Source organism: Lissotriton helveticus, chromosome 2_1, assembly GCF_964261635.1.
Source record: "Lissotriton helveticus chromosome 2_1, aLisHel1.1, whole genome shotgun sequence".
NCBI lineage: Eukaryota > Metazoa > Chordata > Amphibia > Caudata > Salamandridae > Lissotriton > Lissotriton helveticus.
Window position 1 is genome coordinate 785167653 of NC_136059.1, and position 16899 is coordinate 785184551.

Below are 16899 nucleotides of genomic sequence, written 5' to 3' on the forward strand. Positions count from 1 at the left end.
CCCAGCCACCTCTTCCTCTCGATAATGTCATAAACCTATATGCCCTACGGGTCTTGCCCTGTGCCCAAATAAATCTGTTGAGGATACCTTCCAATGTATTAAACCAATTTGCTTAAAAAAAGAGTGGAATTGCCCTGAAATAATACAAAAATTTAGGTCATATGAGCATCTTGATTATATTCGTGCATCCCATTAAAGAAAGATGGAGATTATTTAACCGTTCCAGATCCAGTTTTACACTAGCCATCAGTGGAGCCATATTGTTCTGCACAACAACTTCGACATCCGCCGATATTGCCACTCCCAGGTAGACTGCTGAGGCTACAATTCTTGGATCCGTTCCCCCCTGGACATGCTGATTACAAATTATCTGAGTCTTAGATTTATTCAGACTGTAGCCAGAAACTTGACCAAAATTCTGAGCCTCTATCTCCACTTCCCTGATAGCACCCTCATGGCTAGTTGTTAAATGGAAACTCTACTACTTTATAATCAATGTTACTGGCCTAACACTCTGAAGAATGTACATTTCCGCTTATTTTCCTAGAAGTTGGCTTTTTAAAATGGTGTTTAAATCCAAATTGTGCAGACGATTTGTTGGCTTGCTATACGTTCTGTTTCCTTTGCAAATTGTTTTAGAAAAGCATTCATGGCTTGTCCCCTATTTACGTGGGTTCTCTGGTGTATTTCTGTACACAACCCAGGACTCTGATCAGCTTCTTTGTGTCTTCTTTTATTACCAAGGCCACCTTGTGCCACATCTCTCTTCCAATCATTTGCTTGCCAGTCTTGTTAGTCATTTTTTTTGTAGTTTGTGTATCACTTATCTTTGTGTAGTGCAGTAATAAATAATGTTATAACCTAAAAGTTAATTTCTTAATATGCTCAAAGTTTATGGCAAATTTGCCTTTGCCGCTAAATTTTCCAAAACCTCTTCATAGAGTACCAATGCCATGTAAAGTGGGTTTTATGTCTTAGCAGTACCAACTCCGCTCCTCCTTTGATGTTGACACAGCCTTTCCTGCAGGAATCTCCTTTTGAAAGATGGCTGCCAAGGCCTGATGCCCTTATGCTGAGGTCTTGTGTGAAGTGTGCCTGTCTGATGTCCAACAGCCAGGCCTGCTTTTAGATTCCAAGCACACTACTCCAGTAAGGCACGTACGTAATGAAGTATAGAGCTAGCAGCTGGCGCCAATTTAACAAAAGCATGCTCACATTCAAGGTTTAATAGCAAGTAGGAGTGAGGACCAGGCTCTAATGAATAAATGATAGTGCAGAGAAGAAGAAAATGACCTACTGCAGGGAAGGCAAATATATAGCAAAGGAGGGTTAATGGCAAAAAACAGGTCTCTGTACATTCTTTGTTAGGTCAAAAGTACTGGCATGGCTTGCAGAATTGATGCTTCGGACAACCTTGCATGCCTTAGCAATTGTAGAAAATAACACCGCTTCCGACACAATTGGGAAAGGTCATTTAGTGTAAATGGATCCTCGCGGGTGGAAGATTGCACAGAATGGAAGAGCCTTCAGTTTGCGACCCCAAGGGATGAACTTACTTAACTGTTCCATTCTGATGAAAGTCATTCTGCTCTTGGTGGAAAAGTCATTGGTGGATGTGGCCCGTGTCTGACCTGAAGTGATGGAGAGCGGTCCTCAGTACATTAGCATTGCTTTGTTGAGACTCCATCCATCCTGCCCAGTCCAAGTAATTGTACCAGGGCAACATTCTGCGACAGAATCCTATTTGAATCAAATTACAGCATTGGCTCGTCCTGCATCTGTGCAAGTGTCCATCGGGCAAATGCCATCAATGTGGTGGCACCCTAAAGTAAAAAGATATAATCTCCTCCTAGAGAGTGATACTCAAAGTGCGGCCCTCCTGACCTTTACATGCGGCTACCTGGTTAACAGCAGCAATGGGCTACTGTTTCTCAACTCAGCACAAACGTTGAGAAACATGTGAAATAAAGGGGCACACATTTATTTACAGCTTAACTGCAGAAGCCTTTCATCTTAGTACATTAGATTATATCAGTGCATTGAGATTTTTTTTCTTTAAAGTGATAGTTTACAAAGATGAATTTAGAAACATTCATGCTTCGCCTCCACCCTGGCAACACTGCAAATAGTGAACTAAGAGGCAAGTCAGTTGTTAGGTTTACCACCTGAGTGGCCAGGGTTACTATTATACATGGATGACATTATAGTTTAGCAAATGAAACTCAAGAGAAGGTTTCATACAGTGCGCTTCCAGAAGACATATATTTTGAGGTCCTCTTATATGTGGTAATGAAAAAAAGAAGGTAAAGTGAAATTAAAGAATTGTCTAGGATCACACAACTTGGTCAAGTGGGGAAGCCGGGACTGATCCCATGTTTTCTTGCTTCATAATGTGCAATTCAGCCTTTATAGGTACATACTTTGTTTCCCTTATGCCCACCTTACACCACCCACGCCATCAATGCAGCCCTCAATCACAATACAGGCAAACTTTTTGGACCCCTGGAAAATGTTTGCAAGTACCCATGCCCTAAGATCTAGTAAACACCAATAGGGTATCCGCAGTGGCATTTACACTGTTCGGTACCTCCTCTGCCTCTCTAAAGTCTCCTGCCACAAAACTTATGGTGCCACAAAGTTTTACATTTTTACATGTAGGGTGGTCAGATAACCGGAAGCAGCCTTCCTCAACTCTCGGAGCAGCAAATCGATTTAGATTCGATATTAGGGCAGCAAACCTTAAGGTGTTGTAAAACAGGCAACCCAACGGCAAGATAGACGGCCGCATCAGGAGTATTCTAATGTAAAAATCTTTACTGGATGGTTAGTCATTAACAACAGAAACATATTTGCATATTGCTCAGCTGTCATTTACATTTTGCACATAGGTGAATACAGATCACCAGGCATGACCTTACTTGGTCATTGGCGATAGATGATGGAGTAAAACTTTTAAAAATACAGCCCACAAGAAAAACAGCCATGTTAGTGCCTACCAGGGCTTTAAGTGGGCCGGGGCCTGCTGGTGCTCAGCACCGAACTGAAGCAGTTTCAATATTATATACAACAAAGCCATAGTTGTTGCTTATTTGTCTTATGTAACTAAAAAACATTGACAAGGTCAATAGTCCTGGCTTGTTGTAGGTGTAATGTTACATGTTGTAATATATATCTGGATGCAGGGTCGGACTGGGAAGGCGGGCATTGGCCGATGGGCTGGTGTCTAAGGGTGACATGTGGGCCAGTTTTTAAAGGGCCTCAGCTCCATTCCTGCCCTCCCAGGCCATCGCACTTCAGGTTAAGGTGTGCGGGGCGAAGGTGTTAAGTGTGACAATCTGCCTTAATGGTGGCCAGGTGCTGCTCTATTTGTTGGGTTATGCTTGCCTCGGCCCCCCAGTGGGGCTGCAAAGCAGTGTCTTGCCCCTGATCTCTCCCCTGCCAGGCCACCACATTCTGACAATGGTGGGTGGGTGGGGGCAGGTGGGAGCATGCAGGGGCCTTCCTGGGGGAGGAGGATTTTGGGATATGAGCTATCTACGTCTCAGGCCATACTTGAGCAGCAGTAGCTGTGTCCTTTTTCTTGACCCCTCCCCTGCAAGGCCATCACCCTGAGGGTATGGAGGGCTGGAGAGGGAGCGAACTAAGAGAAGCCTTCCTGGAGGGTGTGTGTTTGTATTTTGCTAAGGCCTCTCTGTGAGGTAACCTTTATTAGGCTTTTATTAAACTAGAGAGAATGTGGCGTTGTGGCTAAAGCTGACAACTTTGGCACTCAAAGACCAAGTTCCAGTCCCAGTGTCAGCTCAACATCCTGTGATTCTGGGTAAATCACTTAATCCCCCAACGCCTAAAGTAAAAATACATTTGATCTTGTGTAGTGTAACTGTAGCTCATGTAAATCGCTCCAATGCCATAGCGCCAAGTTCAGCTTAATTAAAACTATAAAAAATCAAATAGAAAATAAAACAGCAACTTTTCTACGTTAGGCCAGAGCATGATAATTAGAGAGCACTCTTTATATAAAAATATACATATTAATTTTTAACATGAACATGACTTTTCTGTCTTTTTTCAGTTTAACTAATAGTCAATGGTTGAGTAAAGCAGTTTTAGAACATATTGTAAAGTTCTTTCAACCTATGTTGACTGTTTACATACTGATTAGAAGAAAAAAATAGAGACTTTTGCATTTTTCTTCATTTGCGCACCGGCCAGGATATTAAAATACAGGTCATGTTGGTAAAAAAAACAGCCAGGTGGCAACTCCAGCCAGATCATGTATTGTGACCCTTGGGCCATTGTATTATTTCAACTCGCAGACCTGGCCAAAATGCAGTGCTTCCAGTTTTCACCAATCTTACTAATTCTATAGGCTTTAAAATGCTTAGGTTACAAAACATTTCTCTAAAAATTAGTCCAATGAGTCTAATCAAATGATGTTTTCTGAAAGGGCACGAACCGCAAATGTAGGCCACTTTTTTGGGACAGCCCGGGCCTAATTGTAATCCCAATCCGACCCTGTCTAGATGGAATGACAAAGGCAACAGCATACCAGTTGGGCGGCACACCATGCTAAGCACAGATCTTTAGTTTACGTGTTTTAAGCCACACCCTTAATTAGATCGACCACACCCCTTTGAGAACGCCCTCCCCCACCACCCCAGTTTTTCATCCCACTTAAAGCACTGGTGTTTAGTATTTTTTCACTCGGATGCTCAGTGTGAGGCACGCGTAGTGAGAGCATGGGCCCTCTGAGCACCAGTCTCCTGTATGGGCTTAGAAACCTGCTTCAAGGAACACAAATAGCTTACAGAGCTCTGTCATCCGTGCAACGTCAACTCAGCCTGCCTCCCTTCAGAGCTCAGTAACAAGAGCAGTGCCTAGACGTACCTCAGGTTGTGTTGTGCTCAGTAAAGTTATTTTCCTTTTGTCGGTCCATCTCAGCCCAGTCTGTCCTACTCCTACAGAACTGGCAAGTAATTATATAAAATCAGCATGCCTCTTCAAACACACACACTGCTCCAGGGTATACAGTCAATAAACAGCAACCGCATGGGCCTCTGGTTTATGAAACTCGGCAGGGGAATGTCTGGAGTAAGATGGTAAATGAGGGCGTGCAGGGCTGTTCATTATCAGAAGAACAGCATAGCTCACAGACGAGACAACAGCTAACTAAAATGAAATGTAATTTATTTTTGTACATTTAGTTGAGTGCTAACTATGTAAAATAATTAAGTTATTACCAATTGTGTAATTGTTTTGCCGTTTAGTTTTCTATGGATTTTAGTATTAGTACGTGTATTACACATGCATTTTTAAAGGTGTTTTTTTTTTAACCTTTTTTGGATGAGTTGGTTGGGAAGAAAATTCTTGTATATTTTTATAATTATTAATATTTATGTACGATTTATTAATTGATAATGTATATTTGTTAACAATTTACACTTTTGTACAATCACTTTTAATTTATTCTATGGGAAGTGTTTGTGAAAGTGTGTGCTATGATATTTGTTATTTGAATTGTTTTTAATTGAAATTAAATAGGTTACTTTTTATTCCCCACTCACTTTCCCCATCTCTCCTGCCTATTCTAAAATATAAATATCACTTTTTTCCCCACTCAAGGTCTACTGATTCTGTCCATTGTCTACCAGAACCATGGACACCACCCATGCCCATATAAATGCAAGTTCAGCAGTTAAACAAACGCCCACTCCATATCTCAGACCTTATAGCTCTACAATACATAATGATGTTATCTTCTTTTTGGTAGTTACGGAAGTTGAATATATTTTATGTAATTAGATTTTTTCTTTTCTTCCTTTTTTATTTAGTATTAATTCAAATACTCCCCGACTCAAATAATTTTCCTGTTATTGGTTAAATATATTGTATTGTAATATTTGTTAATTTTTTATATTTTAAATTATTAGTTTCATTTCCTTTAGTGTTGATGGTAGTTTTAAGTCAGGGAGTATTTGATATACTATTCCCACTCCAGTTTATCCAACAGTGGGAAAGTGTTGGACTTTGGAGGGGTTAGATTTACTTACCCTACTCCAGTCAGTGCAACAGGCGGGAAAGCACTGGACTTTAGAGTGGGAATAGTAAATTGAACCTCTCCAAACAGCGCAACAGTGGGGAAAGTTTGGATTTCAGAGGGTTTAGATTTACTAACCCTACTTCGGTCAGCGCAACAGTATGGAGAGTGATGGACTGCGGAGGGGTTAGATTTACTGTTCCCACTCCAGCTTACGCAACAGTAGGGAAAATACTTCACTTCAAATGCATTGCACACATGAATAACCCTATTAATGTAGAAAATATATTAAACTGTCAATATAACCATTATTACCATAAAACATATTTGCATATGTATGTATTTACAAGATAAAAATGATTACATCTATAAATAAAAAGGAAGAAAAGAAAAAATATAATTGCACAACACATATTAAACTTCCCTAACTAACAAAAAGAAGATAAAATCATTATGTATTGTAGAGCAATAAGGTCTGAAATATGGAGTGGGCGTTTAACTGCTGAACTTGCATTTATATGGGCATTGGTGGTGTCCATGGTTCTGGTAGACAATGGAGAGAAACAGTAGACCTTGAGTGGTGAAAACAGTGATATTTCTATTTTAGAATAGGCAGGCGAGATGGGGAAAGTGAATGGGGAATAAAAAGTAACCTATTTAATTTCAATTAAAAACAATTCAAATAACAAATATCATAGCACAAACTTTCACAAACACTTCCCATAGAATAAATTGAAAGTGATTGTACAAAAGTATAAATTGTTAACACATATACATAATTATCAATGAATAAATCACATATAAATATTAATAATTATAAAAATATACAAGAATTTTCTGCCCAACCAACTCATCCAAAAAAGGTTAAAAAAAACAACATTTAAAAATGCATGTTTAATACACGTACAAATACTAAAATCCATATAAAACTAAACAGCAAAACAATTACACAATTGGTAATAACTTAATTATTTTACATAGCACTCTATTAAATGTACAAAAATAAATTACATTTCATTTTATGTAACTTTCTACCCTATACCCAGCAACCTGTACCTAAAACATAACTAAAAGAAATCAGTATTAAACAATTTATGTAATTATTAATCATTTAAATATTTAATCAACAATTAATTAATTGTTGATTACTTAAATAACTTCCCACCCTGCACCCCTACAAACTCAGCAGCCTACACCTAAAATCTAAGTAAAATAAAGCATTATTGAGCAATTTAAATAATAATATAATCAATAACAAAATTAGTGGTTAATTATTCCTGTCCTGTCATCCTGCAAACTCAACAAACAACTACAACTTTACAACTTACTATTAATAATTAAATAAAAAATTCTAAATAACAAGGTTATAAGCGATATATTTTTTAAAATGAATAACAATTATGCAAATAGTAACATAAAATTAATATAGTTAGTAAAACACATTAAAATGTTTTTAAAACGTTATATCACTGAAAACTATATTAAAATCAACAATATCCTTAAAAACGATATCACCATATATTCTTGAATTGAACTACCTTTATGGTAGCTGAAGTTGTGGTGCGTTTGACTGACAGGGATTCAAGAGAGCACAAAGGGAGCCCTGGGATTTCTGTGAAGCTGAACTGGGGGGTTGTAAATGACAGCTGCTCCTCCTCCCTTACCCTGCTGTCTGTTGCAGCATACAGCATTGTAGCTGGATGGCAAGATTTTGTTTAGGTTAACTTAGCTAGAAGGTGGATATTTTGCAGATCTACAAGGTCTGAGGTATGGAGTGGGTGCGTAACTGCTGAACTTGCATTTTATAAAGGCACAGTTGGTGGTGTCCATTGTTCTGGTAGATGATTGGTAGCTCTTGAGTAGTCAAAAAGTAATATTTCTATTTGAGGACGGGCAGGAGAGAAGGAAACGGGAGTGGGAAATGGAAGGTGTACAACAGGTGACAACAAGAGTGAAGAGAGTGGAAGAGGGAGTTAAAGTTGCAGAAAGGAGGTAGATGAGGATAGCCAATCCTGGGGGATCACAAGCAGCCACCGGCTTAATTTGACTTGCTTTTTAATAGCTAGATTAGCTGTTTGTATTACCCTGTCCCTGTGCATAGACCATTATTAATACATTTGAAGGGATGAGCCATAAAGTCTAAAACTAATAAGCACAGAAGGTACACTTGCCTTTACTCGTGGTAAAATGAAGCCGAGTGAAACAACAGAAATATAAGTTTCAAAATTCAACAGCCGTGTCTGGTGGCTTAGTGGACTAACTCATGTGCCCACTGTTGGGGTCTGTGACCTCATGGTCACAGGTTCCAATCCCGGTAGTCCACTCAGCCTTTCATTCTTCTGAGGTTGATAAAAAGAGTCCCACTGAGTTAGGTAACAATAAACATCTTTTATTTTGCACCAAGAGGCCTATGTATTAATGTGGCTTTACAAATACACGTTATGTTAACTATATATTTAAAATCACCAATAAGGATTCCACTCGATCTGCCAATATTTCTACCAGATCTTCCACAGCATTTTCGCCTGCTATATTATGAGTGCTGTAGGGTGATAATTAATCGGAGCTGTATAGTCCTCCTTTTTAGTTTCAAAGTCTGTTATTAAACCTATTTGACAAGTGTTGCAAAGAGTGACTGAATTATTTTTGTTCACCACTGTGTGACGTGTGAAAGTCCTCCATAACTGTTTCTACACAAGGGAAACAATCTGCCAAAGAGACTCAATACTAGACACCTTAATATGTACTTTATGGCCTACACGAATAAAATATTGGAATAAGTATCCAATATATCTCGAAAACGTAAATAACAATATTATTCAAACGTTCTCTACCATACCTGGAAAGTAAACTCGAGAGTTAGCAGAATAACAAAAAATAGCAACTTACATCCTTTCCGAGGACCCGGAGTTCAAATTGCGTTTCTCTGAAGTGCACTTTCGTAATTCTGGGCCTAAGAAATTGAGACAATTTATGTTAATTAAACATCTCATACAAACAAGCTACCAAGCAGAAAAGGGCAGATTTTCAGTGGGAGATGAAAGAGGAGTTATTAAAGGGCACAGGGATACATTCTCACCCACAGCAGCAGTGACAGCATCTCGAAGGGTTATAGAAATCATGGCTGTAGAAAGCACTGGTGCTGTTGCAAACCCCGCGAGTTGCAAAAACATACAGGGTTAGCTCAAGGTGCTTTGGGATGTACATAGCCTCCTTTGCAAGGAGGAAAAGCTTTTCTGATTCGTAAAAGTGGTTATTTCGCTCACTCCAAATTGCAATTAGGAGGGGGTATGAAAGGAGCAGGGACAATGCCAAAACTCAATAGTTTGAGACAGAAACTCCAGCCCTGAACCATTCATCAATACTGACAACCAAGTTGGAGGGTATGGGATACTTCCCCTCTGGAATGTGGTCAGCCTGCTTGGGGGTGGAGGTGGGTCCAGGGGCTCCTCTCCACATCAAGCCACACACCTTTTTTTGAAGCAGCACTTCTCCCATTAATGGAGCAGACTGACTTAAGAAAGGATTTCTTGTTTGGGAATATAATTGATGGGATGGAGCTTAGTTCTCCCTTGCACGCCACCATTCCTGCATTTCCAGCCAATTGAAAGGGGTCACAATATTGAACCAATTGTGACCTGCCTAACTAATTGTTCTGATGAAAATGTCCAGTAGCCGCGGTGTAGATTATAGATCATGTATTATTTATAGGTTCTTAGGTTAGATCTTAGGATAGCCCTTAGGAAAGCCCCACCAGGAGCAGCCTCCCCGCTGCTCAGCCCATACTCCAACTGACTCTCCCAACCTCACAGGCACCCAAGCAGTCATATGCATCAACAAGCACGCCAACAGTCCCCACAGCACATTCATACTGACATAGCAGCAAGCACCAGAGCACCAGGGAAGATGCATAATACAATACACCAGATATAACATTAATATTAGTTGGTTAGGCCACTGGTGACCATTTGAGGATAGTCGATTTATAATGTGACCTCTTACCAGTTGGTGTGCAAGTAGTACATTGGCTGAAACAGTGTAAACTTCACGTATTAAACATGCCAACAATGATTTGGAATACATCTGGCCGAGACGTACTCATGCAATGTTTTTCTGTCAATAACCAAAGAGGCCATAATGGCACAACCAAGAGTAAAGTTGCTCAAAATGTAACCTTTTTGCTTGTATTTCACATTATGAAGCTTAGAGTGTCCCATGTTTTCACACTGACACGATGAGAGAAGAAATCTTGAAAAAGATCAGATTTCCCCCAAAAATTGTGTTAAAACCTGTGATTTTTTGTGTCTCTTGCTTTTTAGATACTGCCTCATTCCACTAAAATCACTTGATGTTTCCTGAAAAAGCCACAATGAGGAGCACAGGGAAACATGCTCTCAGGCACGCTTTTCTGCCTGTGAAGACCACAAGTCTCGCTGATTCAACAGGATGGAGCTGAAATGATCGTGGAGCAGTATCCCCTCTTAGAAAAAAGACACGGAACTCAGAGAAAAGCATTCTTCCAATGCTTGTGTCTGTGGACGTCAAGGAAAAGAAGGCACAGCCCCCACATGGGATCCACAAAAGGTGGTGGCCAGAGGACTCAGAAGCAGTGGCGGCCGGTACAGGTAAATGTGGGCAGGCGGGGTGGGAAGGGGGGGAGGGGGAGTCGACAGACGACAGAATAGCTAAAATTAAATAAATAAATAATACCTATTCCGTTGTCTGTCGACCCCCCCCCCGCCGCGCCCTGCCTTGCCTCACTGTTTTTACCTGTGCCAGCCGCCGCTGCTCACAAGGAGTGGTGAAGAGAAGAAACAACAGAGCCCTTGCAAGGATTCTGCAGTGTGGAAAGGAGTGCTACGGAAGCGGCCCCCTCTTTCCCAGGAGACCATTCATCCAACATGGAGCCACCTGATATTCATGAATCCTCAATAGCCAGCAGCTGCCAACGCTAGAATATTTGTCCGCCAACTATCCTTACACACTAACCCACTGCACATGTGCCACTGTCCACATATTTATAAAGACTCCAAGAAAAAGGCAGGAATCTTGTGTTGCTGAAAGATATAGCATACCATAAGCAGACAATTCAAACCATGTTTCAAAACATCCATGCTTCTAAAAGCGTCCTGAGCCCCTACAGCCTGAAATATTTTATTGAGTTTCAGTTGAGAAAAACAGACTGTCCATAGGTGTAACCACATAAAATATTTATCATACAGCGAAGAATTGCGAACGATGATTTACATAGTGACTTATCTGACCATACATTCTGTAACCACTAGCGGCCATTTTACAAAGCTTGCACGGGACAAACAATAAGTAAATTCATTTTATACCAATATTTCCACATAAATAATACGTAATGTCTGGTACAAGTCATTTTACATTGGAGCAAAAATAGTGCAAACTGATTCTCCACTAATTATGCTGATTACCGACTATCTATAAGGAAATTAGCGATTTAATACTGCTCTACTTTTAAACTTCATAGCTGTTCACATAAGATGCAAACATTGTGCAAAGTCGAGATTGGCCATATTTACAAAATTGCTATGTAATACAGCTCGTCAGCAACACCTTTCTTCAGCCTACATAAAACAAGCATTGGCAAAACCAATATGTCTGTTCTTGGCAAGATGGATTCATGGTTAGTTTTATTTCTATTGGTTTTTGCAAGCATTCACTATAAGAAAACATAACACTACCTAAGCTTGGTGGCCATATGCTTTCAAATAACAATGCTATTTTTACAAATAAATTAACCATCATGTAGAATTTTATAAGAACAATCTGATAGCTTCATTGCAGGCAAGAATACTTATAACACATATAGAAACCCTTACTACACATCACAGGAATGTATGAATCATATAAGTGCAAAGAAAAGATCTTATAGGTTTTGAATTATTGTAACCTGAACAACTTAAACACACAAGGATGATTTTAAAAAAGGCTAATGAATTGAAACAATAAAGTAGATGTAAGTTAAAGATTGTCCACCAATCCTAGCAAATGTGCACAAGTGATCTGGGTACATGAGGTTGATAAGACACCTAAAACTGTCTCTGGGCCAGACCTAAAAAATGTTGTAAAATGATGCAATAAGGTCAGACCCACTGGAGTCCCAGTAAGAAACTAACAGTCAAATGGACCTGTGAGGTGCTGCACCACTACCACTACCGGGTTAAGTCTGCCCCCTCTCCCATCACGTCATGCATTCATGGTAATTCTGATTGCAAGTGGTACGTACCAGAAATACTTTCCTACTTGTTTTTTGTTCTTGTAAACCACGACTCCTACAGGTGTTAATCCTAAAAAGTACTCAGATTTGTTTTCTCCCTGAAAAAGACACAAAGAAATATATTCTGTTATTTATACATACAGTTTAGTTAATGAAGGCAATGTTTTATCAAAGTCCTGTTTATTTTCTTCAGGTGTGTAAAACTGTATGTACTTAATGCCACCCTGCCTTTAATCCACTCGCCAAATTAAAGAGGACCGCCAGCCCTGTCTACATGTCTATACATTTGTAGGAACTGCCACTGTGGCGGCTCCTGTCAATATAGAAAACATTGGACATACGGCTCCATCAAACATGATGGCTGACGATCAAACTTTTCCAAGGCTTTGTCTTTTTCAAAAACAAATACCAAAAATGGGAGCTAGTATTGAAAAATAAAAAAAATGAATGACCCTCACACCATGGTAATTGTTTCCTATGGAGTACGGTGGCATTTTTCTGTTTTTAACAGTACATCATGGCCACGATATATCTGATGGAGAGGGACAGTTAAAAAAAAAAAAAGTCAGCACCTACTCCATTGGGCCATTATAGGACATTTTAGGCCGACAGAGTACATTTTGCAGTCTGCCTGACTGAAAATTGAATGGGCAGACTGAGTATGGCAGACAGGGTACTCTGTCGCCATTGCAATGGAGTGTCTGTATCAGTGGCGTAGCAGTTTGAAGTGCAAGCAAACTCACCTGCTTGCTGCTTGCAACTGCTGCCTGCAGCGCACGCACGTGACGTTGCACGCTTGGTGGTGTGGCGCACGCGCGAGTCGCAACCGGCCGCTCTCTCCTGTGGAATGTCAACCTCCCGCGCACTTACAACTTTACCTCCAAAATAAATCCCTTGCTTTGTTCCAAATTAGATCTTCACAGTGACCTCGTGAATCAGTAGATGGTGACATGGAACCATCTCCTCGCCCCAGGTATGTGCGCTGCTTTTTTAATGCCAGAAACGTGTTCGTTAGTTAACATCATTATTTTATTTGCATGACACACCTCCGATTCAAAAATAATAGTATTCTCATATTCCGGATATAACACACCACCATAAACAATAAATCATAAAGTGGAACTAAGTTCTATAGGTGCCTTTTATGTCAGACGCGGTAGAATAACGCACTGAGCTTAGAAACTGCCATTGGTAATATGTACGAGTAATTTTACCGTGCTCCGATTTTGCTTTCCGCCTCTGTACTCCTCTTGCTACACTCCTTAACAAATACTCAGACAAGAGTGACTCCACTCCAGTTCATGTTTTCGTGATTGCAGCAAGGAACTTCTTCCTGAGCGTTCATAGTTGCGGTTTGTCCGTGGGTTTCAGAGGTATTTGTTTTTGTTATGCGTTATCTTTGATTAACCTGTTCGCTGCTGCCGTCGGCCGTTGGACGTCGCGCGAGCTACCTCCCTGGTGCTGCGCACGTCCAACGGCCGACGCGGCCGCACCAGTTTCTTCGAACGTTCAGCACTGGCGCTGAACGTTCGAAGCAGCAAATGGGTTAAATGTATGCCACCTGTCTTTGGATTGAGTGTGGGACTTGTTAATTTAGCGTGTTCGTGTGTGTGTGGGCGGTAGGCTTTGTTTTGAGTCATCGAGGCAGTTTCTGTTCATTCCTTTGACTTTTGAACCTGGGATCATCTTCTATCTCATGTTGAACTCGGGCCCTGGATTTACCTATCACATTCTGTTGCATTCTGGGTGTTGTATTCCTGATTCACTTAGCTAGCCATTTTTATTTCTGCGAGGCCAGCAGGCAGTAGAGGAATGTTTGGGGTAATGCAGAGCAATATATGTCAGCAAAATATTTAAATACAAGTAAAATGTATCCTTCTCGTTTTATTCACTTCCAAACTAATGCTTGAAATGATGTTAACATTTAGCATGACATATATTGAAGGTAAAAATCGTATTCCTGTTCCCTCGCGTAGGTATTGTATAAACCATTTTATAGCGCGCTCCATTACTGGTGAGTATCCTGGCGCGGTGTGGGAAAGACAAAGAACAGAAATCAGCCAAAGAACGCTCTAAATAGTACTCGAAAAAAGATGTGTTTTTAAATTTTTCTTAAATAAGGCCACAGTGTGCATAGAGCGCAGGTGGAAAGGAAGGGCATTCCAAGCTCGGGCTACAGTCACCGAAATTGATTGTCCACCAAGCCTTACTCGTTTAAAACGTGGGAGAGTCAGTTTAAACATAGCAGATGACCTGAGGTTACGTGAAGGGGTATAGCAGATAAACCTTTTCCGTAAGTAGTGAGGGCCTTGATCGTGGATGGCTCTAAAAGCCAGCACCAGGGATTTGAACAGAATGCGCTGCGCAACAGGAAGCCAATGGAGTGTGCGCATTTCAGTGCGCACACTCTTCCATCTCGGGATACTAAATATCAAGCGGGCAGTCGCATTCTGGATGATTTGCAGGCGCTTCACCAAATAGGCCGGAATGCCACTAAACAGTGCATTCGCGTAATCTAGCTTTGCCAGTATGAGAGCCCGAGCAACTGTCTCCTTTGCCACCCTAGGGAGCAGTGGAAAAAATTTGCGGAGCATTCTCAATGTGGCAAAGCAGGTGCCGGTCAATTTTTTTATGTGATCTTTGAATCTAAGATCCTCTGAAAACCAGATGCCAAGGTTTTTTGCTGGTCTCCCCATCTCTCCTGGGCTAGGAATGTTGGGGGGCCACAGTGTGTTTTTAAACGAGGAGGGAAAGGAACCGTAAAAAAGCACCTCAGATTTGTCCTCATTGCACTTCAGCTGGGCCCGTGTGAGCCAGCGAAATACAGAGGACAAACATAGATGCACTGCCGACACATCCAGATTACTGTCGGGCCATGTGAACAGCAGCTGGGTGTCATCGGCATACCCTATAATCTTAGCCCCACACTGTTCCGCTAGATAAACCAAAGGAGTGATGTAAATATTGAACAGTATGGGACTAAGAGTAGAGCCCTGGGGAACCCCTGTAGCAAGTGGCTTAGGTTCGGATGCATATGGGGGGATCCAGACCTGCTGGGACCTGTCAGAGAGAAAAGAAGACAGCCAGGCTAGCACAACTCCCCCAATACCAATAGCAGACAGCCTGGCAAGGAGAAGATCGTGGGGAACCGTATCGAACGCGGCAGAGAGGTCCAATAAAATGAGGACCGCTCTGCCGCCTCCGTCTAAACAGTCCCGGATTGCCTCGGTCATCTCCACCAGTGCTGTCTCAGTGCTATATGCAGCCCTAAAGCCTGATTGGGCAGTATGAAGGGCACTGGAGGTTTCAACAAAGTGCTCCAACTGTTGGAAGGCCACCTTCTCGCAGATTTTCGAAAGTGCTGGCAAGAGCGATATAGGACGGTAGTTCCCAAGGGCCATAGCGTCCAATCCCGGCTTTTTCAAAAGCGGCAGAAGTTTTGCTCGTTTCCAGCCTATGGGCACCTTGCCCGAGGCCAGAGAGAGATTAATAATCTGCGTGATCTCGGTGCAGATTGTATCTGCCACTTCTGAAAGCACACGGGCCGGGCACGGGTCGGCGGGGGAACCAGATTTCAATGATTGGAGGAGAGGCAGGATAGCACCTTCCTCAACTCGCACAAAGTTCAACAACTGTTGTCCGGAACCGGGACTAAGTGTGAAACACACCTCAGCCGCGGAATCATCAGCGGGCAAAGCCGCTAAGAGGTCCTGCTGAATCCTCGTTATCTTACTGCTGAAAAAAACAGATAAATCCTCACACCACTGCGCAGAGGATGGGAGAGTAGCTGTATCAGCAACCGGCGCAACAAAGCTTTTAACAATAGCAAAAATCTCTCTGCTATTGTTATCTGCCTTCGCAATACGCCCTGCATAGTAGTGCCCTTTTGCTATTTTAATGGCTGAGTAGTATTCTTTTTGTGCAGAACGTAGGACAGATTTAGCTTCAGGGCTATAGCTGAGCCTCCACGCCCGCTCTAATTTTTTGCAGCCAAGTTTCCTCAGCCTCAGCTCAGGAGAAAACCAGGGTTGAGAAGGAGAGCGTCGTGTCCTGAGCACGGTAGTGTGTTTTGTGGAAACCAAAGCTGCCTGCCGTACCCATTCATTAAAGTCGCCGACTGCCTCGTCCAGAAGTACCGTGGGTTTAGGACGGGCTTTAGACAGGGCCTGTCGGAACGCGGGCACATTGATTTTTTGAGTATGACATAGGGGGGGAGTAAAACCCGGCTCTGCCATCACCCACGCGAATCTAACCAAATCGTGGTCCGACCAGGTTGTTTTTTCCACGGTCACAGACTGAAGTGGGAAGTTAGAACAAACCAGGTCAAGCAAGTGGCCTCCCGCATGAGTCGGGGTAGTGACCCATTGCTTAAGCTGGGCCAAATTAAGAATTTCATCAAGCCTGCGGCCCTCCGACGAGTCGGGGGCATCAGCATGAATATTTAGATCGCCAACCAGAAGGAATTTAGGAAAACTTAGGGCCCGTGGCACTATATAGTCTTCTAGGGAATCGAGAAAATGATTAGCCTGGCCCGGAGGTCTATAAATCAGGGAACCACCTAAGGTAAAATGGGGGGAAAGTGTTAACGAGAAGTGAAGGACCTCGCTGCCAACATCCA

At 41.7% G+C, this 16899-nt stretch overlaps 1 protein-coding gene across 4 annotated transcripts in view; it reads right to left on the reverse strand.

Annotated features, from left to right (window-relative positions):
* EPB41L4A (erythrocyte membrane protein band 4.1 like 4A) overlaps positions 1 to 16899 on the reverse strand; it is a 782364-nt gene that overhangs the window by 345703 nt on the left and 419762 nt on the right. For all 4 annotated transcript variants that reach the window (XM_078675499.1, XM_078675502.1, XM_078675501.1 and 1 more), the window contains exons 8-9: positions 12291 to 12379; positions 8927 to 8990 (exon numbers count right to left, since the gene is read on the reverse strand). In XM_078675499.1, coding sequence (XP_078531625.1) covers positions 8927 to 8990; positions 12291 to 12379 — 153 coding nt within the window. The remainder of the gene's footprint in view (positions 1 to 8926; positions 8991 to 12290; positions 12380 to 16899) is intronic.